General features: G+C 54.2%; 1 protein-coding gene across 1 annotated transcript in view; it reads right to left on the reverse strand.

The window, feature by feature from the left end:
• TRIM8 (tripartite motif containing 8) overlaps nt 1–27,085 on the reverse strand; it is a 53,849-nt gene that overhangs the window by 5,050 nt on the left and 21,714 nt on the right. Inside the window, exons 3-6 of the mRNA XM_067537261.1 lie at nt 4,298–4,393; nt 2,689–2,922; nt 1,577–1,608; nt 295–410 (exon numbers count right to left, since the gene is read on the reverse strand). Coding sequence (XP_067393362.1) covers nt 295–410; nt 1,577–1,608; nt 2,689–2,922; nt 4,298–4,393 — 478 coding nt within the window. The remainder of the gene's footprint in view (nt 1–294; nt 411–1,576; nt 1,609–2,688; nt 2,923–4,297; nt 4,394–27,085) is intronic.

Raw genomic sequence — 27,085 nt, forward strand, 5'->3', positions numbered from 1 at the left:
ATCCAGCCCGGGGCTGACCTTGCCGAACCCAGAGGAAAGACACCGGGGGTAGATCTGGTCCTGAGTAATCGGAGCTTCGCTTCCTCTCTCCCCGGATGCACCTGGCATCATGACCCCATGCGCTAAGAGGCACAGGATCAGAGGGAGGCCGGGGCTGGATGGAAGGAGGCTGAAGAACAGAGAGAAACAGAGGAACTGGGTGCATCTGAGGCTGTCGTTTTCTGCCTCCCCTCGCAGCCACGGAGTCCCGCCAGCCCTAACACCAGGTTGCGAAAACGCTGGCGCCAGACCCACCTTCCAGCAGCTTCCTCAGCTGCTTCTCCTTCTTGGCGATCTCGTTCAGAAAGAGCTTGGAGTTGAGGTGGCCAATCTTGGGAGGGGGCAGGCTGCCGCCCGTGCAGTTCTGGGTCCTTTGAGAACAGCCAACGAGAGCAAAAGGGACCAAATTAAAAGCGTCCAGCTTCTCCTCCCCCCCCCATCCTCCCCCCCCGCTGCCAACGCTCCGCCCGGCTCCCGGCTTTTCATCTCCTCTCCCAAAGCCTTTTCCAGAGGCTCACAGCTGCCAAACATCTGCTGTGCAGCCTCATCTGTAATTAGACAGCTCCGCTCTCGCCCAGAGCTCTGGTAATTGCAGTCAGGGATGGAACGGGCTTTTAGCTCAGCCAGTCCCTCTCCCGGCTGCCGGAGCAAGCCATTTTCCGGGGCTATGGTCAGCCTAGTTTTAAATGTCCCACGCAGTTAGCCCAGCCAGCCCCCCCCCAAAACCCTGCCGCCCCCGCACTATTTCCCTTAGGACTCCTCCACCGCTCGACATCTCACAGGCAGGAAGCTGATCCTGCTATCCAGCTTGCCTTTCCTTCCCGTTTCCGCCTATCAGCCCCCGTTATAGCCCGCCGGGGATATACCATCCCACAGAGCTCCCCGCCCTTCTTATACCCTGTGATCATGGCCCTCCTGGAATCTCCCCTCCCAAATCACTCCACGGCTCTCCTCGGACTTCCCCTTGGGCTGGAGCGAGAGCGTGTGTCAGGGCCCTTCCTACGCCTGGAGAAGTCACAGCGAAGGCGTGTACTTCTTCGGGGTGCCCCGGCGTGTTTTCCTGCCGCCATCAAGAGACGCATCCTGACAGGGCGGGGACAGCGAGTCCTAGCAGGGAGGGTATTTAGGCCCAGGGTATTTAAGCCCTCAGCGTTGTCTCAAACTCGCTCCCTTCTCATGGAGGTTCGCGTGTTACTTTCCTCCCCACCTTCCTCTCCTCCCAGTAATAAAACAACGACAACGTTCCTACTTCTACGGCGCTTCGCAGCTGAGGATCTCAAAGCACTCTACAAACGGCAACGACTCAAACCTCCCCAACCCCCGCGGGGTAGGGTCTTGGCTCCGTTTTACAGATGGGGGAAACTGAGGCACAAGACGGGGAAGTGACTTGCCCAACGTGGGGCAGAGGCGGGGCTAGCACCCAGGTCGAGCGAGGCCTAGGCCTGTGTCTAAGCCACGCCCAGCATAGCCTGACAGACAAACCCTCCAAGCCCAGCATTGCTTGACAAGACGAGTCGCCAGGAGATTGGCTTCTTACCTGTCCATTAAGATTTTCACGGACTTGGTATTCTAGGAGGGAAAGGAGACACCCTGGTGAGTGGCGGCCGGGTATTGTCTCAGGTGCATCCCCACGGTGCCGACGCACCCCTCCCAGGACTGCAGCCTTCCCCCCCCCGCACTCACGCCAGGCCTGGCTAATCAACTGCATCTGACCAGAGATTTTCCTGGCTTCCTTTAAAGCCTCTTTTCTAAGGAAGACAGCACAGGCTCCAGGCTGACAAGCAGCCCAGGGGTTTATCATCCGCCCGCAGCGCTGTCTGGGGTATGCAATCAGGAGATTACCACCGGGGGGGGGAGGGGGGAGGAGAGGGGAGAAGCTGGCCCAGCTGCTCCCCCACACTCCAGCTCTGAGACCAGGAGTGTCTCTATCATTCGATCTTGTGAATCCACCGGGGGCGCGAGGTGAGACATGCAGAGAGATCAAGTCCGTTCGTGCACCAGCTGAATCGGGGTCTGGGTGGGAGGCCCTAAAACCCACCCAGACTCAGGGGGACGGGAGATCCCCAGGGCCCCCCAGGCACCCACCCCTTTTCTGTTTCGCGGTGAACCACAGGGTCTCCCCCTACCCTAGTTCAGGTGCGTGACTTGGGTTTTGCTCCCGGCCCATCTCTAGCTGCAAGGATTTGTCCATTCCCTCCCCGGCCTGGCTGATTATCCACACAGGCCGTGACATGGGCCGGGCCAGCCTCACCCTTGAGAAACCCGCTAATCCATAGCAAGGCTGGTGGGTGGGAAAAGCCACTCCAGCCACCGGGGAGCAGGGCCAGGTTTAGACTCTTGGGCGGAGCCGATCCTGCCCTGTCCCCTGCCCAGAAACCCCCTTTCCCTGATGATGCTCCACTGCCCCTGGCCGCCATGCCAGCAACACCCCCATCTCCCAGCCTGGAAGAGGAAGGTGTGTGGGAATCATGAGGTCACTCTGCTCCCAGCCCGTCACTAAACCTCACATCCTTTGTCAGGGTCAAGGTGGGGGTCTGGCCAGGCCAGGGAGCCGGACAAAGCTACTGCTGCCCCAAGATGTCCTTGTCCCTCCCCCATTCTGTTCTAATCCAGCCCCCGGCCCCGTTATCCGCCGGGCCCTCCTCTCACCTTCATGAAGTTGATGTCCTCGGTCCTGTCGAACATGACCTGGACGGAGCTGAGCAGCTTCTTGGCCTCCTGCATGCGCTCGTTGAGGTGCAGCACCTGGGCGGCGTTCTCGTTGCAGAACTTGGCCTGGGCTTTGTCCAGGATCTCCATGGTCTTGCGCAGGTCCTCATCCAGGATCTGGTGCAGCTTCTCGTACTGCAGGCGCACCTCGTCCTTCAGCTGGCTCACCTTCTCCTGGCGGGGAGCAGAGCGCCCGGGGAGGGAGGGGGGGGGTCAGCGCCCGCTCACTGCAGAGCCCCACCTGCTGCCATCACGGCTGGGCTGGGGGACTGGTTAGCACTTTGCTGACCTCCCCGGCAACGCGGCTGCGGGACTTGTGGGCCCGCCTCCACCCACCGCCCCTCTCTTGACGCCCTTCTCCTTTGCCTCAGCCCATTGACCAGGGGCTGTGACAGCGGGGAGGTATTTACGGGTGGGAAAGGTCACCAGGGATTAATCCGTGTCGCTTACCCAGGCCTGGCTTCTACTAACCCAGAGAACAACCTTTCCCTGCCCTCCGCCCCACCCGGCACTAACTCCATCCACAAGCCAGCGCAAGCCGGCGTCCCAGGCCTCCCGTGCAATGCCTCTGCCGTGGCTGGGAACGCCCGTGCCGGGATGTGGGTGGAGGAGGAGGAGTGCTGGGGCAGCCTGCCAGCCGGGGCAGCCCTGACGGTGCAGCCGAGCAACTGCAGAGCATCCAGGGCGGCCGCGGAGGCTCGAGGGCCTCTCGCAAATTCTCTCCGGATCCAAGCAGGTCTCCTGGGATCTATGCACGGAGCAACCAGCTCCATCAGCGGGGGCAGCTCCGTCCCCACGGCCCATTCAGCTCTTGGTTCCTCGGCAGAGGGGCCCGTCAGTGGCAGGGACGCGGCTTGAGACCCACCTGGCGGTTTCACCCCAAAACCATTAGACAGCAGCAAGCTTTGCCCTTCACTGCTGCGGGCTGGAGTCAGTGAGCTAGAGCCGAAAAGCTCCACGCACCCCCAGCTGTGCCTAAGCCACCTCCACCCCACAGGGGGGTGATCTGCCATGCCGGGGGGCCGTAAAGAGGAGCGGGACAGACCCTGCATAGTTCGCCCCCTAAGTAAAATATTAACCTTCATCTCCAATGTCTCCCCACGTCTGTGGATTTCAGCCCTCACCCCCCATTTATGGGTCTCTGGGCTGGAGTGAGAAAAGCAGGGCGCCCCCTCCTCCCCTGAGATAGCAGCCCCACATCAGCCCATTTGCTCCAGCCCCCTCTCCCCACACCCTCGCTTAGCCTGGACTTCAGGAGCGCTGACTCCCCTCCCTCCCCGAGATCCTAATGAGCCAGGAAGCCAGCAGCTCGGGGCGACGTCCCACCAGCATCGGGCCCCCACAGCTCTGCAGAGAGTTAACTCCAGGCCTGCTGGACCTCTGGACAACCGCTGCTGGCCCCCTCGCTCCGGCACAGCCGGCACCACTGAAGCGCAGCCGCCTCGAGGATGGAGAGCAGAGTCCGGGCAGACAATGGCGTGAGAGGACTGGCTCGTGCCCTGCCTCGTTCGAAGAGAGCGGCCACGAGGAAGGGAAAAGCACCGGTTACCTCGACCAGCCGCTTGTCCGACTCCAGCTTGTAGAGCTGCTCCTCGATGTCCTGCTCCCGCTCCTCCAGGCGGTCCTGCTGCTTCATCAGCATCTTCTGCAAGAGAAGACGAGGCAAGTGGCCGTTAGGCACCGGGGCGAGCCGGGGGGGGGGGCCAGGCAAAGGAGAAGAGAGGCAAGCAGGATCAGTGTTAGACAACATCAACAGGGGCAGCCCCTCAGCACCCTGTGTTTCGGCTCACCCATCGGATGTTATGAGCAACACGGCCCAGCCTCGTCACGGAGACAGCGACTTTGACGGCTGGCTTTGGTGGGACAGATGCTCAAGCATCCTGACACGAGCGGATCTGGGGTTCCCATTGGCCTGAAGGGAGCAGAAGGGCTTTATAAACCGAGGGAGGCTCCGACGCCTGCACTCACAGCCCCCCTCTCACCCAGCTGCCTTCAGCGGACACGCAAAGATTGCCACCGGCCCTCCCAGACCTTCGGAGACCAAGAGGGCTGTATTGTATTCCCAAACGGGCCCCCTTTCCCGCAGCCGCTTCCTAGGCAACACCAGCGCTGGCTGCGAACAAGGGTGGATGCAATCAGAAGGGGGCGAACAAGAGTAACGGCCCAAGGAAGAGGAGTGGAGAAAGACGTGCATCCCATCTGCTCCCCGTCCAGCCATTCTCCTCTCTCTGACCCGTGTACCCCACTGCCCCATTATTCAAGGACCGGGTTTGTCTCTCAGCAAGCAAGGAAAGAACCCCAGGGAACATTAATACTGGCAATAAATGTAACAAGCTGGCTGAGCAGATTGTCCCCCTCTCCAGTGGTTAGTAAGGATAAGAACCTACTACCACCAACAGCTGACTGAGTTACTCCTTTGGATCTAGAGGAGAAGCCAGCGCGCCAAGTTCAACCCCCACTCACGGTCCCCGATGCAGGGTGTTATATATATGCGGATCTCAGACTAGTAAGTGACACTTCTAGAGGCCTTTCCCGCCATGAGAAGATCTCAAAGCACTGTGCAAAAGGAGGGACAGAAAGAACGGTGAGTCCCCATTTTATACACAAGGAACCGAGACAGAGAGATGTCCCGAGGTCACACAGCAAATCGGGGGAAGAGGCATTTGTTCCCAACTCATCTCTTGACCTCCAATCCAAATGCCTATTCACAGACTCTTTTAGGGGTGATGACAGAAGGAAATATTGCTTCGCTGAGCTGCGCGAAATGTGCAGTGCGAGGCAGTGGCCCTTTTAATAGTTTGTGAGCCCTCTAACGACGCTCACTGTGTCCTAGGTTTTAGACACTGCCAAAAACCAGCCAGAGCAGCCCTGTGTCTGTACCTAGGCCTCCCACGCTCAGGTCTATTTAGCAAACATGGTTATCTGGGACCTACCTGTGCCCCCGGGGTTTCTCCACCGTGTTTCTGTTGTGTAAAGAGCGAAAGACACAGGATGGGAGCTAAGATGGTAATTCAGATAAACAGAGTTTCAGATGAGAGGCCTTCCCAAAAGATGGGGGAAGGTGACCTCATTTCTGATACACGTGTTTTTGGGATAATAAAGACTCAGCTAAACCAAGCTTGTGAAATCCTATTCCCATCAGAAGAAGGTTTTTCGGCTGGGGGACTGAAATATCATGAAATGTTTTCCAGGCTGATCGCTGTCAAGGTGGAATCCGTGGCTGAGCCAGCACATTTTCATGTTGATTTTGCAAAGGCAGGTTAAAAACAGGGATTCACTCAATTCCAGCAAGAGAGGAAGCTCTTGCAGGTTCCACACACAGGGCAGCGCCCTGAAAAGGACCATCCAAGGAGAATTTAGGGATGAGAAATGAGAGAACGTTTTAAAAGCATCCCTGCAAGCAACTTCTATTTTCTTACAGGGGAGAATCTTGTTCTGGGAAGAGAACAGTGTATTTTTTAGTGTCAGCCAGATGGAAGAGACACATATGCACACGCCCTAAAAGACAGAATAAATTAAAAATCCAAAAATGGCTACAACCATCTGAGTCATCTGCTAAGCAGCTTGGCTTGGAGGCACGGCATTCCTGCCAGAAGGCAAGCTAAGAGACATTGGTACAGGATCAGCGCTGGGCAACTCCAGTCGTTACGTCAAGGGCACCCTGCCCATAACACACACACACACACACACACACAGAAGAATTCTCAGACATTTGCCCTTAATTCTTCCTGCGTTAATCGCTTCAGAAAAAGCCGCTGCGTTCCTAACCATTAATGACAGTGGGGGTGGCTTGGAAATTAACCGGCTGGAAGAAAAACACGGCGCAGAAATGAGGCTCCAGCGACGGGGACCTGGAGGAAAATGGCAGCAAAGACCAATTTTGAGGGGATTATTGCTAATATAAACCAACGCTCCGGGATTTATAATCAAGCAATTAATTCCTGGTCTAAGCAAGGGAAGAGAGGGAGGGAGGCGGAGGTGTAGTGGACAGAGCGGCCAGGATTAATTGCACTGCAGGGAAAGGCCACAGCCTTCAACTTAATTCATAAAGCAAGAATTTGGAGCATCCTTGTTCTGTTGCTTTTCTTAAGGTCTGGGGCACCTCCAGCTTTATGAACACTTGGATACCCTGAGATGAGGAAGCAGCTGGGAAGCTGCAGCAGGCAGCACTAGGGCCTGGGGGAGGAGGGACTCTCCTGTCCTGGGTTTGTTCCGCTCCAGTCCCTTAAAAGAGACACCGACGGGTCAAAATGGCCCTGAATCGAAGCTTTAGATCAAACCCGTGATTTTGCAGAGCCCAAAACCCTGCGTTAGGCGCGTGAATGAGCGGTTTTCTCCCTCTGCGTTGGCCGTGCGAGCTGCCCCATAGTTAATTAAAATCCTAGATCAAATGGTAAAAAGCCAAACAAACGGAGAAGGCCGCTGTGATTTATTTTTAACCTTCGCGGTGGAAACAAGCATGAAAAACAAACCAGCATTCCCCAGCAGGATATGTATGCAGCCCCCACACCGCCGGGCCGGGCCGGGGCAGGAGGGCCTGATGGGGAAACGGACTTGAAACTGGGTTGGCAGCAATAGCGAAATGGACTAGATGTGCAATGAACGGAGGGGGCGGCGTGTGTCTAGGTGGTTGTGAGGAACCGGTGTTGGGGTGTGCGTGCCACACACAGCGTTATTAGTATCCATATTGCAGCCACATTGAGAGGCCACAGCGGAGATCGAGGCTCTACTATTCTAGGTGCTACAGCCCCGCCTGGCAGAGCCCACAAGACGAAGTGGGAAGGGAAGCAGGGGTACAGAGAGGGGACATGACCTGCCCACGTGTCAGTGGTAGAGCTGGGAACAGAGCCCAGGTCCCCCGACTGCCAGTGCAGTGCTCCTGGACTTCACTGTCCCCTCGTCACTTCCCTCTACGGGGTGGAATAAGAACGGTCCCCTTCTGTGTCATAGCCCTTACACTGCTAACAGAGATCCTCCTTTAGCTCTGGTGAGAGCGGCCTGAGTTTGAGAAGTCAGAGAAAGTCCCACGGTGGCCAATGAAAAGTGGTGTAACAGCTGTGCAGCTGGAGGCAGGCACTGATAGGTTAAAAATCAGGTATTTCAATCTGAAACAGGGTCACCAAACAGTGTCCCTTGAAAAAGCACAAGTACACTTATTGACAACACAGAAGGCAGTGGGACGGTGTGCGACTGATCCTGGCTGTCCAGAGGAGCACGGTCAGTGGCCCAGTCCATCATCGCACATCCTGGGCCAGGAAATAGCCAGACCTCTTCCTCCATCCGCAAACCAGAGCCATGCAGCTACGGCATCTACAGGTGCCTGCACTTGGGTCCTGCCTTGAGCGCAGCGTGGCCAGACCCCAGGGTAAAGCCCTATCGGTCTGGACAGGTGGCCCAGTTAGCCGCGACCTATTCCAAGACAAACCAAAGAGCGTGTGTGTCTGGACGCACAGCGCCGGAGGTTCCAACCCATCCCTGGCTGAAATCCGTGTTTGCAACATCACCCCCCTAAAGGCCTGATCCAGACCTCGACGGGAGCCTTTGCACCGGCTTTAATGGACTTTGGATAAGACCCCGGGGGAAGGCCCACTACAGGAGTTGGGGTCACTTTTCTGGATGCCAACGCCTCGAAGGCATTTACACTCTAAGGCTACAGCCCGCGTCCCCGTGTGGAATGCAAAGGCCACTGACTCTGCTGGGAAAGTCACGTTTTCTCCACCGCCCTGGGGAACTCGAAGACTTCCAAGAACAGAGCTCCCTGCCGACGCTCGCTTGCTGCCAGCCACGTCGCCGGATCCCACTTCACATCCAGAACCCAGCGCACACGAGAGCTGGAATATCGGGGCAGGAATAGGAGTCGCTGCGTGAGGAGAGTCAACTTCAAAGCCGGGACATGTGTGGACATGTCTTCTAAACAAAGCAGGGTCCACGTGGGGCAGCCATACCTCGCTCGCAGCAGAGGACCGGGCACTGAGACGCAGACCTATTCCCACCCATGCACTGCACCACCCGGCATTTGCCGCTGACCTAGGCCAACTGCCTTAACCAAAGGCAAGATTTGTCCCAAGGACCCTGCTGATTTGGGGGGAGGGATCACTCCTTCCTGGGGACTGGCTCCTGGTTATCCTCAATCCGTATACAGGCAACCAGCGGGAGAGCTGGCCCCCTCTGCATCTGCTCACAAGGTTACCCCACTGCTTGGCAAAGGTTTCTTTGCCTTTGGGATACCCTGGGAAATCAGCTCTATCCATGGATCACCATTGTCCAGCCAGGGGTTGACAAACTTTGCCATGGGCCCCAGGTTCCCCCTTACATGGAAATCACTTCCTGGGGCCTTCCCAGAAACACAGAAGCCGAGTGCTTCATGAAACCTGTACAAAGAGCCACTACGGCTTCTGCCGGAGAAAGGCAGCCATGGAAACAGGAGGGAGGCAAGCTTCTCTGGAACGCCAAAGCAACCCCAGGACAGCCTCTTGCACAGCTCCTGCTTGGATGCCTGTTCTGATTCAATCTGCCACAGCTTGCACCTCGGCCTGCAGCTGCACATGGCGTAACCCGGCCTGTTCCCACGGCCGTACAATGGAGCAGCAACCTGATCAGCACGCAGCGCCCTTTCCTGATGCCAACGTGCTAGCCTCCAGCTAGTCGGAGCAAGGAAGGAAGCGGATGGCCCCATTCAATCCTCCAAAAGCGGCCCAGGGAAGGAAATTCTATAGCTAGATATAAATCACGCTGCAAAGAACTCAGAAGTCACCCACGGCCTCCAGCCGTTCAGGAGGAGGAAAAGGATGTTGACAGAGACCTCTCTCCACAAGCAGACCCAGAGACTCCAAGACGATGACTCCGGAACCATAGAGGGTTAACCACAGCTCTCTGGGGTGACCGATCAATCAGGTGTGATCAGCGACTCTGCAAGGACAGTAACATGGACATAGCGGGTGGAAGCCTGGCTCCATTCAACTCAGCAGGCGTGTTGTCACCGACTTCTAGGGGGCCAGGATTTTGCCCGTTACATCTACACGCCAAGTAAAGAGTCGTTAAACCAGAGTTCAGGCACCTGACAGTTGGAGAGCTGAAAGGGGGGAGGGACGCAGTGCAGTCAGCAATCCATTCCCGGGAGGCCTAGCCAGAGCTCATGCAGGAGCTGCAGGCTGGGTTTCTCAAGCTACTGACCCATGGAACTACAGGGGGTGCCGTCCACTCAACAGCCTCCATACAGAATCCCCTTTTGCATGCACCACGCCTGCGCCCCGTCTCTTCCCTGACACTCCACCTCCACTGTAAGTGCCCAGACACATCCTGCAGCAGGCCACCAGCGCCTGTGGGAAAGGTCCCTCTGACCTCAGTGGGAGACGGGGGCCCGAAGCAGGTCTTCTGACTCACAGCTGTTAGTGCTGAACAGCAGTGCAAAAGATCTGGGTTCAGGCCTCAGCCCAGGGCTTTGGAGAGGCCAGACCAACAGCCTAAGCGTTCAGTTCTTTCCTGTGGCAGTTCTTTTAACTATTTAGCCCGTCTATCCACATGTCCCCTCAATCCTTCCAACGCCTCTGTGGCTGCAATAACAGTGCTGCCAATTCTTGTGATTCTGTTACAAGTCCCACAATACATGGTGTTTCACTTAAAGCCCCAGCTCCTGGAGTCCTGTGATTACACGCAAATCCCAGCTTGCCTTTTTTTTTTTTTTTTTTTTTAAAGTCAGTTTCCAGGCCTCGTTGTTGCAAAGAAAAGCTGGAAAATGTGACAAGTGCGAGCTAGAGGCTCAGAAACCAGAAGACCAATAAAAGAACCTGACATTTATGACTGTTTGATACATCTCAGGATTCAGAAGTCAACCTCTTTGATTTTTATGGTCCTGACTCATGATTTTCGAATGCTTGAGGGTACAATGGCATAGGAGGCATTTGCTCCCCCAGCAACTAGTTCCATTAACAAAAAACATGGGCAGAAACCACCCCTTTCGGTACTGATGAAAGTAATTTCCTCTCTCTGTAATCCGGACCGAGTTCTTTCGGTATTTTGAAAAGGAAAATATATCCCTTCCCTCTCCAGCCAACTTCCTCCCAAACAGGTATTTCTGAATTTGGGAACTAACTCCTCCTCCCAGCTCAGCAGGGTGCACCACTCAAAGAGTGATTCTCCCCAAGATTTGCCACAATGTCTCATATTTCATACAGGACCGTGATGTTGGGATAACCTGAGCCTCTTTGCGTCTGTTTGTTGCCTGGATATCAGTTGATCTTAAATGGTTTTTTTCCAGTCTAAGAAACCTTACGCTCACCTTCCGAGAAATGAGAAGGTGCAGTCGTTTGCTGGGATGGCGGTTGATCAAAGTATTCAATTAAAAAACCCATACCCTTATCCTTAAAAAAAACAAACAAACAAACAGAACCTCACACAGTTTATACCCTCCCACAAGATAAATCTCGAGGAACAAAATGTAAAAAATATAAAATTCGGATGATTAATTTCCTTTTTTTTTTTCTTTCAGGGTAAAGAGGTAGGCTGTTTTCTTTTTCAATTTAACCTTCCCCTGTGGTGTTGTGAACCCAAGTACAAGGACATTAAGCTACTAGTGTATGAAAACTAAAAGTGAAACCGACCAGAAACATTGAGAGAAACTGACTGATGCAGTTCCACTACTCCAGCCAAGTGAAACGCAAAAAGAAAATCACCCGCACCAATGGTGAAAAGTAGATCAGTTTGTTTAGAGTCTTTGCAGCGGAGTAATTCATGGCGCTGTTAGTAACCCAGGGAAGGATTCTTATTTTATATGCAAATTTTGACAGTGGCTTATTAATAAATAATGCTGCTGGCCACAAAGAAATCCACAGAAGCAAGAAGATTCAGCCCCAACACTTAACAGAGACTCTTCTGTAGTCCAACGTGGCAGGGGCTGAGTTTTTCCAGCAAGGTGCTGGAGGAGCTGGGTGCTGAGCACATTGGAAGCAGGGCGCTCAGCGCCTTGCAGGACTGGCCCCCACTGTGCTGAGTCTATTGTTATCACCATGCATAGTTACCAAAGCAGTAATTGGTTCCTTAGCAGCCGGTGATACATTGGTTCCCAGGCAGAAAGCGGAAGCGATTCCAGCGTCAGAGCACAATGGATTTCTGAATGGAGGGAAATACTATTTTACTTCTTCAAAGTAGCCTAGCAGTGGGGATCCCAAATTAATCTGAGCCTGGGATGAGTGGACGTCCTATAACCCCCTAGCAGGACAGTACAACCCACTAGCCAGCTGCATATTCTTTTAGTGTCACATGTAATTTCCCCCGAAAAGGAGCCATATGAGTCGCTTTGATCCAGCCACAACCTAGCGGAAGGACTGGATCATGCTCTCCATGTATATGAAGGGCACGAACACCAAGATGTTACCAAAGGTAACAGGAGGAAGGAAAACGCAGGTTAGATAGCAGAGGGTCACGGCTGGGTGGACACATGGGAATGTTTATTCGAATGACTGGTGCTGAGGAGCCCTGCAATCATGAACACGCGTGAAATTTTGTTTGCAGGAAGAGAGCGTCCTGCAAGTGCTCATTCAAACGCGTGCGTGCATAATCCTAAGCCCTCAATCGTTGCCAACGGCTTGCGAGCAGCTTTCAGGCTGAGCTGCAGAGACAGACACTGATGGCTGGATCCACAGACCCACTGGAAAGAACCGAAGCCTGGCAGTGGGTAATTTCATGAGCAGGAAGGAGAGGCTGCGCACGCCGAGTGAACGGTTTTTGCCCTAATCATCTGCCCAGCTCTAACTGCAGGGGACAAGCGTGGAGGGCGCTCGGCACTTCCTGAAAACCAGGGCCCCTTGAAGGCAGGTCGACGCTGCCAACAAAAACACCCCATGGCAGTGAACCTCGGATTTGGACGCGTGCGATCGGGCTACAAAGAACAGGGCAGACATTCCCGCTCAGGCTGGAGCCCAGCGCCCTAGACACGCCCCCGGCCCGCCAGGTGTCAGAGTCTGGACCCTAGCCTGAGACCAGATATCTACACTGCTATTATCAGTGCTAGGCCACAAGCCCTGCAAGCGCCAGTCAGCTGACATCACTCTCCCAGGGTTGGGTTGTTTTTTTTTTTTTTTTTTTTGCAGGGTAGATGCACCTGTGACGTCTCAAAACCAGAGGGACCTTAAAGCGTTAAACAGACCTGAAAACGCTGGCCACGCTCTCTATCTTTATAGACCCCGTCCACGTGCATACGCAGAGGGGAGTGAGCACACGAGAGCTGGAATCCTCCAAAGGGGCCTAGGGGAGGTTGAGTGCGCAAATCTCACTGAATGTCAATAGGATTTGGGGGCTTCCGTGCCTATAAAAACTCCAGTCAGCCATTACACACACACCCCCCCCCCCAATACATACACATGATTGATTGATTGTATGACAGGAGCATCAAACAACAGATCAGGGCCCCATGGTGCTAGGCACAATGCATGCACATATATGGAGGGGGAGGAGATTTTGGTACCACGGACTAAAAAGCTTCTGGACAGAAGGAAAAAGAAATACAAGGCTTCCTAGGCAAAGAGAGCGTCTGAAAACAAAGAGCATCCCAGCTATCCTCACAACGCACCTGTGAGCCAGGCCTCTTATCTCCATTGGACAGTCGGGAACTGAGGGTCGCCAGAGACACTCAAACGACTCATCCAAGGTCACAGAGGAAGCCCGTAGCAGAGACGGGAATCTGCCGGCTAACTCCAGTTAGCAGCCTGCAGACCGCGTGACTGTGCCGAGCGTGTGGTCAGTGTTTAGCAGGTTATAATCAATGCCACCAGCCAGACGGGAGCCCAGCGGGACACTCCTCCAGCTAGCCCCCCTCACGAACCCAAGGCGACCGACCAGCCGGGGAGAGCGGCGGAAGCTGAAAACCACCTGCTCAATCCTGCTCTCACCGAAGGCAAAGCTCGGGCTGAGTTCAGTGGGAGTGGGCCGTGCCCCTGGCCGTCCCCGGAAAGCTGCTCTCTGGATCCCAGAAGCAAGAATTCCCACGAGGCCCCTTCCCCTCTAAAACAAAAGAGGATAATCGTCCTCTCCGTGAGACACAAGGACCCATTTCCTGCAGGTGCAGCTCCCCACGCTAAATTCAAACTTGCAGGTTAATCTTCCACATGATCCACCCCGGCGAAGAATCCTCCCAGCAGCTGAACTGGTGGCAAGAACTAAATCTGCACAAGCCCCTGTTACCAATAAACACTTTGTCTAGCTGGCGTTTTTCTACAGCACCTCCTGCTGGGGTCTCTCTGCATTGCATTAGACGCAGCCTGGTGACCATCAGTCAGAAGGAGATTCTGTCAGTTTCAAAGGAATATTTTGGTAAGACCTTAGTAACAAACCCCAGCCACCGCTAAGCCAGCTAGAATTTTAAGCCTCTACGTTTCCCTTCGCACTGGTTCTGCCCGTTGCTGGAATTTCTGCTCCTTCATGGAGTTTGGACGGAGCACAATGAGAGTAGCCTCCATTTCTTTCTGGCTCCCCTGAGTTTTGCCTGCCAGTTCTCACGCTGCGGCGCACGGTTGCAAAGCCCGGATGGCGAATGCACACGGGCACACACACAGACAAGCTGTGGCTGGATAGTTTGTGTGCGCTGTGACCACTGCTTACCACACTGACCAGAATCATCTTGCTATCCTCTTGTGCCTCCCCCGGTCTGTTTGTTACTGTCTCTCTCCTTGCAACGTACGAGGGCCATCCTTCTGTTCTATGGGGCACAATGGGGGCCTTGATCCCTGACTGGGGCCCCTGGAGGCTATCATAATGCAAATAATGGTTTCACTGAACCAAGAATTAAATTAATATTCTGATCAGAGTTTATTAAATTGTTTGTTTTAAAAACCCTTCCCCCCCCCCTTTTTTTTTTTAAATCTAGACCACCTAACACTGTCCCTTTAAACACAACCAGATAGCTAGTCCAGTTCTCTCACTGTGCAGAGCGCACAGCGCTGTAGGGCTTTGATCTCTCTCCCCCCCCGCAGCCAAATTACAGCGCTGAGCGCCATCTGAATGAGGACATTGTTTGCAACAACCGGAAAGACAGAGCTGAGGGAAACTACACGGGGTGAGAAGGGGGAGAAAGGAGGAAGATGCAGCAAGAGCAAAGAGGTCAGGAACTGGCAGCTGCCTGTCTTGAGAAACGGCTCCAGGCCCCTTAAATTGGCCAGACCTGAAACCAGGCTGAGAACGGGGTCCTACACAGCAGAGCGGTCCTTTGGGAAAGCTGATGCTGGCTCCCCCTGCATCCCAGCACAGAGCTGCGAAGTGGGGTTAAGTCACCAGCACTGAATTGTAGAACACAATGAACTAGTGACAGAGCAGGCAATTGTCCATGCGCGCACGGACACGGACACACACACGCACACGTCTCAGGCTGCAACCAGAGCTGGACTCCTCCCCCCCAGAATTGCAAACTTCCTGCTTTTCAGCACACGCCACAAAAAATTTCCTAAGAGAAAGGTGTGTTCAAAACCATGGCGAGCCCTTCCCATACAGCGTAGGGCTATAGCGCGCCAGCCTGTAAATAAGCTATAGATTTTATACGGAGATCACTCATCCGCCACTAAAATGCAGTCATCTCTGGGGTGGAACGTGATAACCATTTAACAGTACACGGCAGTACAAGAGCAATTTAAGACAGGAAGTGATGAACACTGTATCCAACGGAAACCACAGAACGGATTTTAGGGGGGCTGGAAGTAAATACTAGGCTGGAATTTGGCCAGGACCCTGGGGCGGACACCCCAACTACTGCGGAAATGTTAAATGACAAAGAGCGTTTAGTGTCTCGATACAGAAGACTGGGCCTTTTGCAGCACAGTGGCCCTTAGTACCGTGCTGGGGAACTGCTCCAGTAACGCAGGGGAATCAGTGACCCCGACAACCCTTCACGCGATGCACAGCCCTGGCTTTTCCCTTGGAGGCCTCTCATTCAAATTCGATGCAAGCCCAGCCCCGCTCAGTGCATCAGATTTGAGGCGCTCACAGCAACCATGGAGAGAGGGAGCACCGCGCTGCCTTTAATACAGAGAAATCAGCACGCAGAACTTCACAGCCTCAGAGCAAGGGGATCCCACCTGTCCCCATCTAAAACAACCCCAGCCTTCCTCCTCTACGTCTCTCTGAGTGGGTGAAACGCCCTAAGCTCCTGATGAATGCCTCTGAGTGATCCAAACAGAACAAGGAGAGGAGCTGGCCCTTTAATTATCTCTCCAACCCCCACCGGACTAGGCTGATCCATTTACATAGACAGGAAGGAAATGTTTTCTGGGTTTCATCTTACACAAATTTACAGTAACCAGCAGTCAACAGAGGAGGTCTCAGGCCGAGCCGAACGCCTCTCCTTCCCCCAGCCAGCTAAACATACGTATCTATTTTCAGGTCTGGCTGTTCTCACGCTACTTTTGGGTAGATCCAGATCTTGGGCCAAGTTCCACCAACGCTGTGGGAGAGGGGGAACATTTTGCAAAATAGGCACAACACGCCCAAAGGCTGAATGTCCCCTTAGGGGGGAGGCAATGCAAAATAAAACGGTCTTGCAAATTCACATGGTCGAGACCCGCCCCCGCTCAGCTGCACCTCAAGATCATGCTTGCCGCTGGATTTCAGAGAGGCCCTTCAGTTTTGCAAACCGTTACGGATGCATCAAAACCACACTGATTGCACAGATCTGTTCCTCCTGTCAGGTCCAGCCTTTTCTAAGGAAATAAGGTGTATTTTTTAAACAGTGAGGGTAATTAAGCATTGGAACAATTTACCAAGGGTTGGACTCCATCCCTGGAAATTTTAAAATCTGGATTGGATGTTTTTATCAAAGACATGCTCTAGTTCAGCCAGGGGAATTTTTGGCAAGTCCAATGGCCTGTGATATACAGGAGTTCAGACTACACAATCACAGTGGTTACCTTCTGACCTTGAGATCTATTCAGTTGCATTTCAGCCTTTGGTGCTTGCAAGTTTAATGATTTGACAAAGGGGCCTCATTGTATTTCTCTGAACAGCATTGTGACAAATCCAGGAGGCTGGATTTGAGTGAGTGAGGAATAATTGCACAGTTGAGTTCCGTGCATCACAGCTCTTTATAGAGGTCACTGGGCTGAATACAGCTGGGCCACATGGAACTTCACACTCCCAACAGGGACAGAACTCAGATCCTCCTGCTCCAAAACTACAGGTCTTGCCCCCGTGAACAAAAGGAAAATCTCCCCTTGCACTGAGCTGTATAGGGCTCATGACACACAGATGACCCATTTAGTTTAAGATCCTCTAACAAAATAAGTTATGTAATAGCAAACTATTACTAAGTGGCATTTGAACATGATTCCCCAAATGTATGCAGTCTTGGTGTAGCTGTGTTGGACCCAGGATGTTACAATGACAACGTGGGGGAGGTAATATTTTTACATGACCAACTTCTGTGGGAGAGACGAGCTTCCGAGCTTCGACAGAGATCTTCTTCAGCTCTGAAATACGTGTTAACTACTTACGCTAAACAACCTGTCCCACCTTGTATCTAGCTGGGACGCTCGGATGAGGTTTCCCAGCCCTGAAGAAGAGCTCTGTGTAGCTCAAGAGCTCATCTCTCAACGCCAGAAGCTGGACCAATAAAAGATATTACCTCACCCACCTTGCCTTCCCATATGGTTGCAGCTTTTAGGGACTTCTAGGTTTGGGGGCTGTGCACACAGCCCTGCAGATCTGCCACAATTAAAAAACAGAGAGAGCTATACAGGCACCGAAATTCCACCGTTAGTTCCGATATGTTTGAAATCAGCATGTTGGGTGGGGACGTCATGGCCAAATGCCTCCCTGGGGCAGCACCTGTCACCGTCCCAAATAACGCCCCGTGGGCCGGCTCCAGTGCCTCATCGGAGGATATCAAAGCACCGGACAATTTTTTAATCAAACCTCACAAAACCAGCTCACCACTGCCAACCCCATTTCCAGTCATCGCTCCCTTCTACACCTGGGAAACAAACGCACAGAGAGCACAAGTGACTTGTTCAAAATTCACACAGCAAGCGAGGAAGAGAACCTAGGAGTCCAGCCCCCCCGGTAAGAAGCAACAATATACTATCACTTGTGAATTTCAGTCTGCTGCCTGTCCTTCCTCGGAGTCAGGCCGCACAACCACAGCAGGACATTAATCAAGGTGGGCTCTTTGTCCCCAGAATATCCCACGGTTGTGAGAGATGCCAGGAGATGCTACTTGGACAACAGCTGGAGCTGAGCTCTGCCCTCACTCACACCTGTCCGCCCTGAGGCCTGGGTACCACTGAGGGTGCGCACATTTCAATGCCCCCGCTGAGACACATGGAAGGAGCCCAGTGGTAAGAGGATGATGGGGAAGGGAGAGGGCCGACAGCCCGCTTGCTATCACCAGCGGCTGCTGAAATACTGCACGGCTCTGCCCCAGAGGGAATCTGAATCTGCAGCAGTGACTTCATGTCCTTCGGGGTACGTCCCCTTTTTCCCATCCCACCCGATTACCACCCCCAGCGGGACAGGGATGCCGACAGGATCCCCCTGGCCACTGGCTATTTTGGAGGGGAAAGGTGCACAGTGTGCCTGTTTCTTTATTTTGTCAACCAGGTTGCTCTCCATACATACCGAGAAAAAGCCCCCAGGCAGGGGTACCGCAAGGGTAAGCGTGTCTCTCTCTCTCTCACGCCCCTTCCACCCCTCGGTACTTCTGGCTGCTCAAGTGACGCTGCTACACCATTCTCCTTGGGGGAGAAACTAGAGGGCACCATGGGGTCCGGATTGAGGTGCACCTGCCAAACTTGGGGGGGGCTTGCAAGGCACCTGGCTCCAACCACGAAAAAGCTGCCGCGTGCCTGGCTTTCCACAGGGCTCACCGCTGCCGACCCCATCTCCAGGCCTTGCTCTCTGCTGCACAACTGTGTCCAACCCCTCCCGCCCCCACCACGCTAGAGCAAAACTGCCCCACCGCACCCAGTAAATCACGCTCAGCTGACAGCGAGGGGGACAGCCATTTGTCACAGCTCCCCAGGCTGACTCTGACATGCCAGAGAGCTCATTAGACTTTCTAATGAACTACAGGGGCATCTTCTTCCCTGATCTCAGCCTTCCCACCACCCAGGGCCTGGATTCGACAAAGGGGCGGGTGGGGGTGAGTGAGGAATTATTGCACAGCTGAGTTCCGTGCATCGCTCCAGCCCCACCCAGAAGTCTCCCCCGTTATAAAATTCCCTGTTCCCTTCAAACGCACATACACAGAGCAGCCAGTGAGATACTCCCCAGCCCGTCTGCCTAGATGCAGCCCTGCAGACGCCATGTGCGTTTGAGGGGACAGCAAACACTGCTCGGTCCCACCCATAACGGAGAGCCAGGCACAGTCACAGCACAAGCAAGAGGAACTGTTTTTCGCCCCCACAGTGTGGGCAGCCTGGGATAGCCAATGCCGCAGAGGGTCAGGGAGTCAAATGCTGCGGCTGGATAATTTTATGGGCCATAACGTTCAAGTCACGCATGGCCAGATCAGGGTAATTAAATTTCATGCTTCAGGAGGCTGAGGTCAGGAAGAAATCCCCCATCCCTCCCTGTGGGCGCAGCACTGTCCAATCAATGGCGACCTCCCTCTGAAGCATCACGGACTGGTCTGATCAGGTTGGACAAACGTTCTGACAGAAGAAACTTTGGCCCAGATCTTCAAAGGTATTTAGGCACCTAACTTCCACTGAAACCAATGGGAGTTAGGTGCCCAAATGCTTCTGAAGATCTGGGCCTGCCTTCCTTCCGTGTGTTGTGGCTCCATCTGTCACACTCCGCAGCGACAGCCCCTCTCCCCCTCCGGGCGGCGCAGGAGAAGCCGGGCTGCACCCTTCTCTCTCTCTCCTCTTCCCAGGCTGCCGCAGTCGCAGAAATTGACATGCCAAAGCTCTCGCGAAGCCAAGAGCGGCAACAAAATTAATGCCTCTGATTCCCTTCCAGCCACGTTTCCCACAGGGTGGCCTGTGAGTGCCTTCTGCTGAACTCACTTCCTGGGAGCTGGCACCACCCCGGGTGCCCACATGGCAAGAGTCCTGCCCCTCTTCAATGGCCCCAGGAATTGGCCCATTTTCTTTAGAGAGACTTCCAGGCTGCCATGGGGAAAACTTCCCCTCCGGGAACCATGTGGGCCAGGGACCTTTGCTGGGTCGCCTGATTCTCAGCGGCTTGTTGGGGGTCACCCCTTGGGGGTGGTGAGTGCCTGAGACAGGAAAGCCTCGGTCAGCGGTTTCCAGGGGGAGACAATGCAACTGATTGTGTCTGCACAGTGAGGCGGATGATTTGATCCTTTCCCGGGCTCTCCTTCCCCCCAGGCTGCCACCCCCCCAGCGCAGGCAAAGCCTCCCTCCAACTGCTGCAGACCAGCGCGTGCTGTGGGGCCTGCCCGTCCCTGGTCAAGGTCCTTCACCAAAGGAGGAAGGAGAGAGAAAGGGAGACTAGGAAGAATAAACAGGAGGGGAGAAAGAACAGAAAGTTACTGACAGGAGTGAATGCAGAAGGAGCCCTCTCTTGCATTCAGTGCTCCCCCCAGCTACCCCTCTGTCACAGGTAAGGAGGGGACAGTGGGTTTATCCCGGTCACACTGGCGATCTCTCTGGGCCGTCCAGAAGCCTCCTTCCCCTCGGTCCACTAAGGCTGAGTCTGCAGCAGCGAACACAGCCGAGACCACAGAGCTACAGGCAGGACTGTGCAAAGGGAAAGCAGACAAGCCGCTGGGAGGAAGGCTACAGCCCAGGCCTGGGAACACAGGAGTCCCCCAGGGGAAAAGCCTATTCGATCAGGGAGTCCACCCCCTGGCACTGGGAAGACTCCCCCGGAATTCAATGGAAGCAGGAACAGGCCCACTCTTACGTGGGGCAGTACCTCTTTAAGAGCTTCTCTCACGTGCATGGCTGGTAACAGCCGTGTGAGCCCCTTGTGCAGATGCACCGTGCCAGAGCGATTCACCCCACTCCAGGGTAACTCCACTTGCCTAGAGTCACAGTCTGAGGCTTACCTCAGATGCTACAGACGGGACAAACATCGCTATTGTTAGAGGTCAGATCGGTCAGGAAGAGGGTATCACAGCTCCATCTCCAGCCAAACAGACACAGCTCCTCTTTTATCTGCCTTCCCTTCCCCAGCGCTAGATGCAAACCCTTTTCTTTTCTCAGCAGGCTGCTCCCCTGACAGGCTCATCAGAAGACGAGACAATGCCATAATCCAGGGACAGGTGCTTTATATTAATCAAAATAATCCATACAGCAGAGGGCTCCCACGGCAGTCACTAGACTAACAGCACGAAAGAACCCGGCAGGAGAAGACAAGGGCTGGCTGGAAAGAGGAGGACAATAAATGTGATGGAGGGGGGCAGAGTGGCTTAGTGGATAATGGCCTCCTGGATATGGACCCTGGAGACCTGGATTCTATTCCCAGCTTTCTACTGGGTGGATGTGGAAACGGATTTACCCAGTTTCCCATCCCACCCTTTGTCTGCCATGTTTATTTAGACTGCATGCTCTCAGATGCAAGGACAGTCTCTCACATTTGTACAGCACCCAGCACAATGCTTGGGTCTCCAGGTGCCACTGCAATGCAAATGAGACTAAGTCTGGGGAAGGCAGGGGTAACATTACAGTGAGGAGCTCGAGAAAGGGCGGTCTCCCTGTCTATGGAGAGGGCCTGTGTTTATCTTCTGGTGGGCTGGTTTTCAATCTGCAATTGACTTCCATTTTTGCCCTCACAGAGTTAAAAAAATCAGAACAGCACAAAAACATTGCAAGCGATGGCCGCCCTCCTGGAGTCAAAAATAAACTTCGCTTTTATAACCAGGGTCGTTCAGAACAGGCGCAGATTTTTGTTGGGTTGTTTTTAAACGCTCCATCAGGCATCACAGGATAACGGGTTCTCGGCTGGGGTCACCCAGTCGCACGAGGGTTTCACATACACTCGCTCACACGCAGAAACTCAGACGCGGAATCACACCCCCACGATCCAGCGGACACCCACAGTCTGTCTCTCTCTCTTTCTAATTTGCCCTCCATCGATATTTTGGGGGGGGGGGGGAGGAGAGGGGGAATATACAAATAAATCCTAACGATTAACAGTGATCATTTCCCACTTTCCAGACCCGGGGGAAGAAACTGATCAATATCGACATGTCCCAGGCAGGAGCTCAGCCTTCTGATGGAGCGCAAGGTCTCTTTAAGGGCAGAACAACATCCCCAGCCATAAACTTCCCAAGGGGGAGGCCCCACCACATCAAATCAGAGACAGCTACTTTTACTTGCCCAGTCACCATGGTAACAGGACTGAGAAACCCGGGCGCCAGCCAGGCAGGGGCTTTCGGGGAGGGTGGGAGGAGGAAGAGGTGAGCAGCTCGGCTAAGCCAGCGCAGCCTCCTCAGCGCAGGAACCCCAGCATTCGGCCACTGGCCAAGGGAGCAGATGAATGGCTAACAGTAGCCCACGCTGCCCCGGGCTAAGGACAGACCGAGGTCTGCGCTAAAGAGAAGGAGATCACGGGAGAGCGAAACCGTAACCCACCCCCCCCGTGGGAAGCAGAGATCCGAAGGGAAATCTAGAGGTTGTGTGGCCCGAGGCAAGATCCGGACCATCGCGGGGAAATAAAGCGAGCTGGCCCCTGGTTTGGAGATCCAGGCCGGCAAGTCCCCGTGGCATGGTTTCACCCTGAGTGTTTACCATCCTAGGTCTCTTTATAGCAACATTTTGCCCTTCGATAGGTGGAGGATCTCCACACACAGTGCAAAGGGGAGTAACGATGGTCTCCCTGTGATTGATGGGGGACATTTTTAAGTCCTTTTGTAATTCTGGGTGCCCCGCTTGACCAGAGGGTATCATGTCGGGCCCCTGAAACATCAAAGAACGAGCACGAGGCATGGCCGGTGTCAGAACAAACCCTTCATCCACAGTCCCCTCTCGCTAACCCCTAGAAGGCAGCTTTAAGAACACAGAGGGACTCCCTTCCAACTCCCAGCAGCACAGACTTTCCGAATGCATGGTGCTTAGCCCCGCGCCCCGCTCGCCTCCATCCGCTTCTTAGCTCCTTCCTTCTGTTTTTCAAGGATACAGAGTTTTATTGATTTTCAGCAAAACAAGGTGGAGGAGGGGTACCCACAGAAAGTAGGAGAGAGAGAAAGAGTTAGCAAAAAGGAGGAGGGGGAAGAAAGGAAATCTGGACCGGAAGAGGAAGGAGAGAGGGCAAAAAGCCAGAGGAAAGAACAAGATGGCCATGGCGGGGTAAGAGGCAAGGGCTGCAGAAGAGGAATTTATTCCTACAGTCAGTGTGCAGCCACGCAACACAAATTATTTTTTATAACGTGGATAGTGGGAGCACCTGGGAGCCCCAGTCATGGAGCTAGACTCCCCCCCCCGCGCTAGGCGCTGTACACACACAGTAAACGGGACAGGAGCTGAAGTCAGGAGCTGCGTTTTGCAAAAGAGCCTAAGGGAGTTAGACACCAACTCCCATGGACTTTAAACATCCTGGCCAGAGCCCTTCACCCATTTGTAATGATCAAGAGCGAGCTGAGGGTGAAGTCCTGACCTCCCTGACAATGGAAAAACTCCCACGGACTTCAACAGGGGCCGGATTTCACCATCCCCGGATTGTCCCTAATTCTCTGTCACAGGCAGCTAGCGGGGCCAAGGCAGTGAAACCAAGCGACCCTAAAGCCAGCACCTACAGTCAGGTAACGTGAACGTCAGAGCGGATGCCTGGGTTCTCATCCTAGCTGTGCCACCACCGCATGGTCCAGCCTTGGGCCGCTCACTTCGCTCCTCCCTGCCACCGCGTGTCCCCATCTCGTGGGGGAGTTTCCCAAAAAGGCATCTGCGGCGGTGACGCGTCTAACTCCTCCTGGGAGTTGGGCACCTTGAACCGCTCTCCCCTGTTGCCTGCATGAAGGGGCTGTGAAGGCTGGCGAGGTGAAGGTGTGATTAACCAGAGAGGAGCCTAACCTCCGTGAATTTAGGGGCGCCCTGAATCCAAACCCTTCTCTCTGCTCCCTGGCCCTCTCTCTGCTCCCGCGCAGGCGGGTGGCAGAGAGATGGTCTGAGGCAGACGTCCTCGCTGCAGACGGCTGCCCAGCCTGCTATCAAACTTCCGACATCTGTGGGCGGGACGGTCCAACTCCCAGCTTGGCTTCGCCTCCCTTCCTCCTCGGTGAAAGCAGGCAGGCCCCCCCCGCCGTTCCCCCCGCCCCGGCAGAGCGGCTCTGTACTTTGGAAGATGTAAACTAGGTCGCTCTGCCGAGCGGGCGCCGCCAGCCCCCCCGCACCGTGTTCTCCAAGCCGCCTCCTCTGGCACGAGGTCGCCCTGCTAATACAATCCAGCCGGAGCGTGGGGCCAGACTGGATGCAGCACACGGGGGCCCTCGCTGGGTTGCCAGAGGGCAGGGTAACCAGTAGCCGGGCAGGGCAGGGGCCTGAAGGCCCAATCAGGCTCTCAGAGGGACAGGAACTTGGGAAATCCTGTACAAACCAGCGCCCAGAAAGGAAAGCGGCAGATCTCCCCCCGCAGCTGCTAGGAGGCAGGGGTGAGTTCTGTAACCAGCAGTCCATTCCACAACCGCGGAGTCCGAGCCAAGATTCAGGGAGAGCCGGCATGGACAGGCAGGGAGCGAGATGGCCAAGAGGAACCACAGGGTCTGCCTGCCTCCAGCAGCCTCCATAAAAAAAAAAAAAAAAAGTCCCCTTTCTATTCACTACAGCCAAGTCCTGCCTCTTCTCCACCAGCGGGGGTGTTGCAGGGTGGGACCTGAGGGGCCCCTCTCGGTTTACGGCTGCGTTGGAGCAAAACAACGGGCAGCGCAACCCAACGGGAGCCTCCACGTCCCCAACGCAAGCCATAGCTGCTCCTCCGTCGCCTAGCCCCACTCCCAGCTCCACCCAGCAGCGGCTGTCTGGTCGTCTAAAGCAAAGTGAAACTGCATTAGAACCCGGTTCATTTCCCTGTGGGCAGACACGGTGCAGAACTGGGGACTGGCCATGGCTAAATCACCCACCACTGCAATGCTGCCTTCCCTTATTTCCCGTCTAGACTAGACAGGCAGGCTCTGAGGAGTGAGAGAGGGGAAGAGACAGTGAAATTCTCCGAGCAGTTTGAATTCCTATTCTTGTATCCCAGCAACTCAAGCTCCCTGGCCCTGCTGCTCTCCACTGCATCAATGGTGGATAAGCGCAACAACCACATGCTTCTGCTAAAAGAACGAGAATGATGTTATCATTACGCTTCAGAGTTATCACCGGAACATTGAGATCAACTCCGCCTTCACAATGGCTAGAGACTTGATCTTTGTTTTCTCCCATGAAAAGCCCGATTCTGCAGTCAAATTCTTCAGCGCTGTGTGAACTCCACAGCCATGAAACCCTGGAAAACACAGGCTGCGCTGGCTACAGTGCAGGGAAAATAAATGAGAGCGGAAAGGGTGGTTGTGTGGCTCCGACCACAAGGAGGAAGAGTCAGGAGATCTGGGAAAGGGGGTGACTTCCTGAGTGACCTCAGGCAAATCAATTAACTTCTCATGGCCTCAGTTCCCCTGTCCATGCAATGACGATGACACAGACCTATCTTAAAGGGGGGTGCAAAAAGGTTAATTAGAGCGCTTTGAGAGCGTCAGATAGAAAGCACGACAGCCAGTAATGAACACTTCACGTTACTTCTCTCTGTGCCTTGCTGTGAACAGAGAACGCTGGTCCGCCCCGCCATCCTGCCACTAACTGTGGCAAAGATCCCCCCTCTCCCCGCCAACCCCATCCTACTGCGAGAAATTCACCATTGCCAGAACTCCTGCGCCGCACGGGCCTGAGAGCCTGGCAATCCGCCCGCAGGGACCGAGATGGCGTCAGGAGAAGACCTTGTGGTAAAGCTCCTTGGGGATCTTTGGATCGGGAGCGTTTTCAAACAGGACACGGTAGGTAGCTAGCCTGCTGCTCCCCTTCCGCCATCCCCACCCCTACCTTTTAAAGAAAGCACAGGTGGATTTAATGCTCGTTAGAAGGGGCGAATCCCCTGCTTCTCGGACGTGGATTCAACACGCACTCACCTCTGTTATTGGTATCCCAGCCCTAGGGTGTTCCTCCCCCCACCCGCTCTGCTAACGCCCCTCAATCTCGGTCCAGTCGTTCCAGTCCTGGCTCCCCCCAGCTCTGCTTGGGTCCCTCAAGCCCAACCAGAGCCCCCCCAGCTATCCCGGCCCCGGGGCTCAGTCTGTCAGTTGTGTGGCGAGTTTATGATTTTCAACCGAGACAGGATCATCTAAATCCATCTTTATCTGTGCCCTAAGCCAGGATTTGAGCCTGACCTTCTAGAGGGGACAGGCTATTCCCCCCTCCCCGTTCTGGTCTCATCTTTATTCTAAGAAGTGGCTGAAAAAATCCTAGCTGTCTCTCCTCGCCCCCAGCTCTTCGGTTTTGCCTGCACCTTCCACAGGATGTCGGCACCTCTAGGGAACAGAGCAGGCAGCAAAATCTTCTCCCCCAGTGCCCAGCCCACATGCCTCGGCCCCAACGCAGAAGGCTCTGCTCCATTCAGTCCTGGATCGCCCTCTGCCAAGACATTCAACTCTGCTTCGTCCTTGATTGGGAACTGGATTGAGATCGCCCAGCAGCAGCAGAGAACACCTTTCAGTTGGCTGTAGAGTGTGGGGGTGAGGGGCTGGGCATACACTCTTTGCTATCCAGCTCCTCTGTCCCGTCTACACTAGAAAAGAGTGCACCAGTTTAAACAGACTGCTTGTTAAACTCAGTCTAGTTAAACTGATGCAAAACCCCAATACAGATGCACTTAAACTAGTTTAACCTTCCCGTAAAGAGATTAAATTGTGCAAGTTACCAACTTTGGCTAAATCGATATGAACATGGGTTCAGCCTGCTGAAATGCATCTGCAGGAGGGAGTTCCACCAGTTTAAAGGGACAGATTTCCACACCCAATCAGGTAAACCGATGCAACTTTTCTACTGTAGACACGGGGAACCTAGTCCCATTTTCAAAAGTGACTCGGGCATTCAGGAGCCTCACTTAAAGTCAGGGGGATTTAGGCACCTAGGGGGCCAGATAGTCAACGATATTTAGGAGCAGACAGAAGCATTTGTAAATTCCACTAGGTGCCCATCTGGATCTTTAGGTGCCTAAACACCTTTGACAGTCGGACCCTAACCCCTTTTGAATAGGATTTTGACTCAGTGGCTTAGACACTTTTTGCAAAATTTACTCCAGGCCTTCGCTGCCCCCTCATCCAGTTTATAAGAACACTCCAGTTTTACACAGTCCCTTGGTGCATCTAACAGTTGCAAACGTCTAGTCCAGTAAACAGCAAAACTGCTGCCTCAGCTACTCCGAG

This window comes from Emydura macquarii, unplaced genomic scaffold (assembly GCF_026122565.2).
Source record: "Emydura macquarii macquarii isolate MOO-44397 ecotype Brisbane River unplaced genomic scaffold, CSIRO-AGI_Emac_v2 contig_3692, whole genome shotgun sequence".
Lineage (NCBI taxonomy): Eukaryota > Metazoa > Chordata > Testudines > Chelidae > Emydura > Emydura macquarii.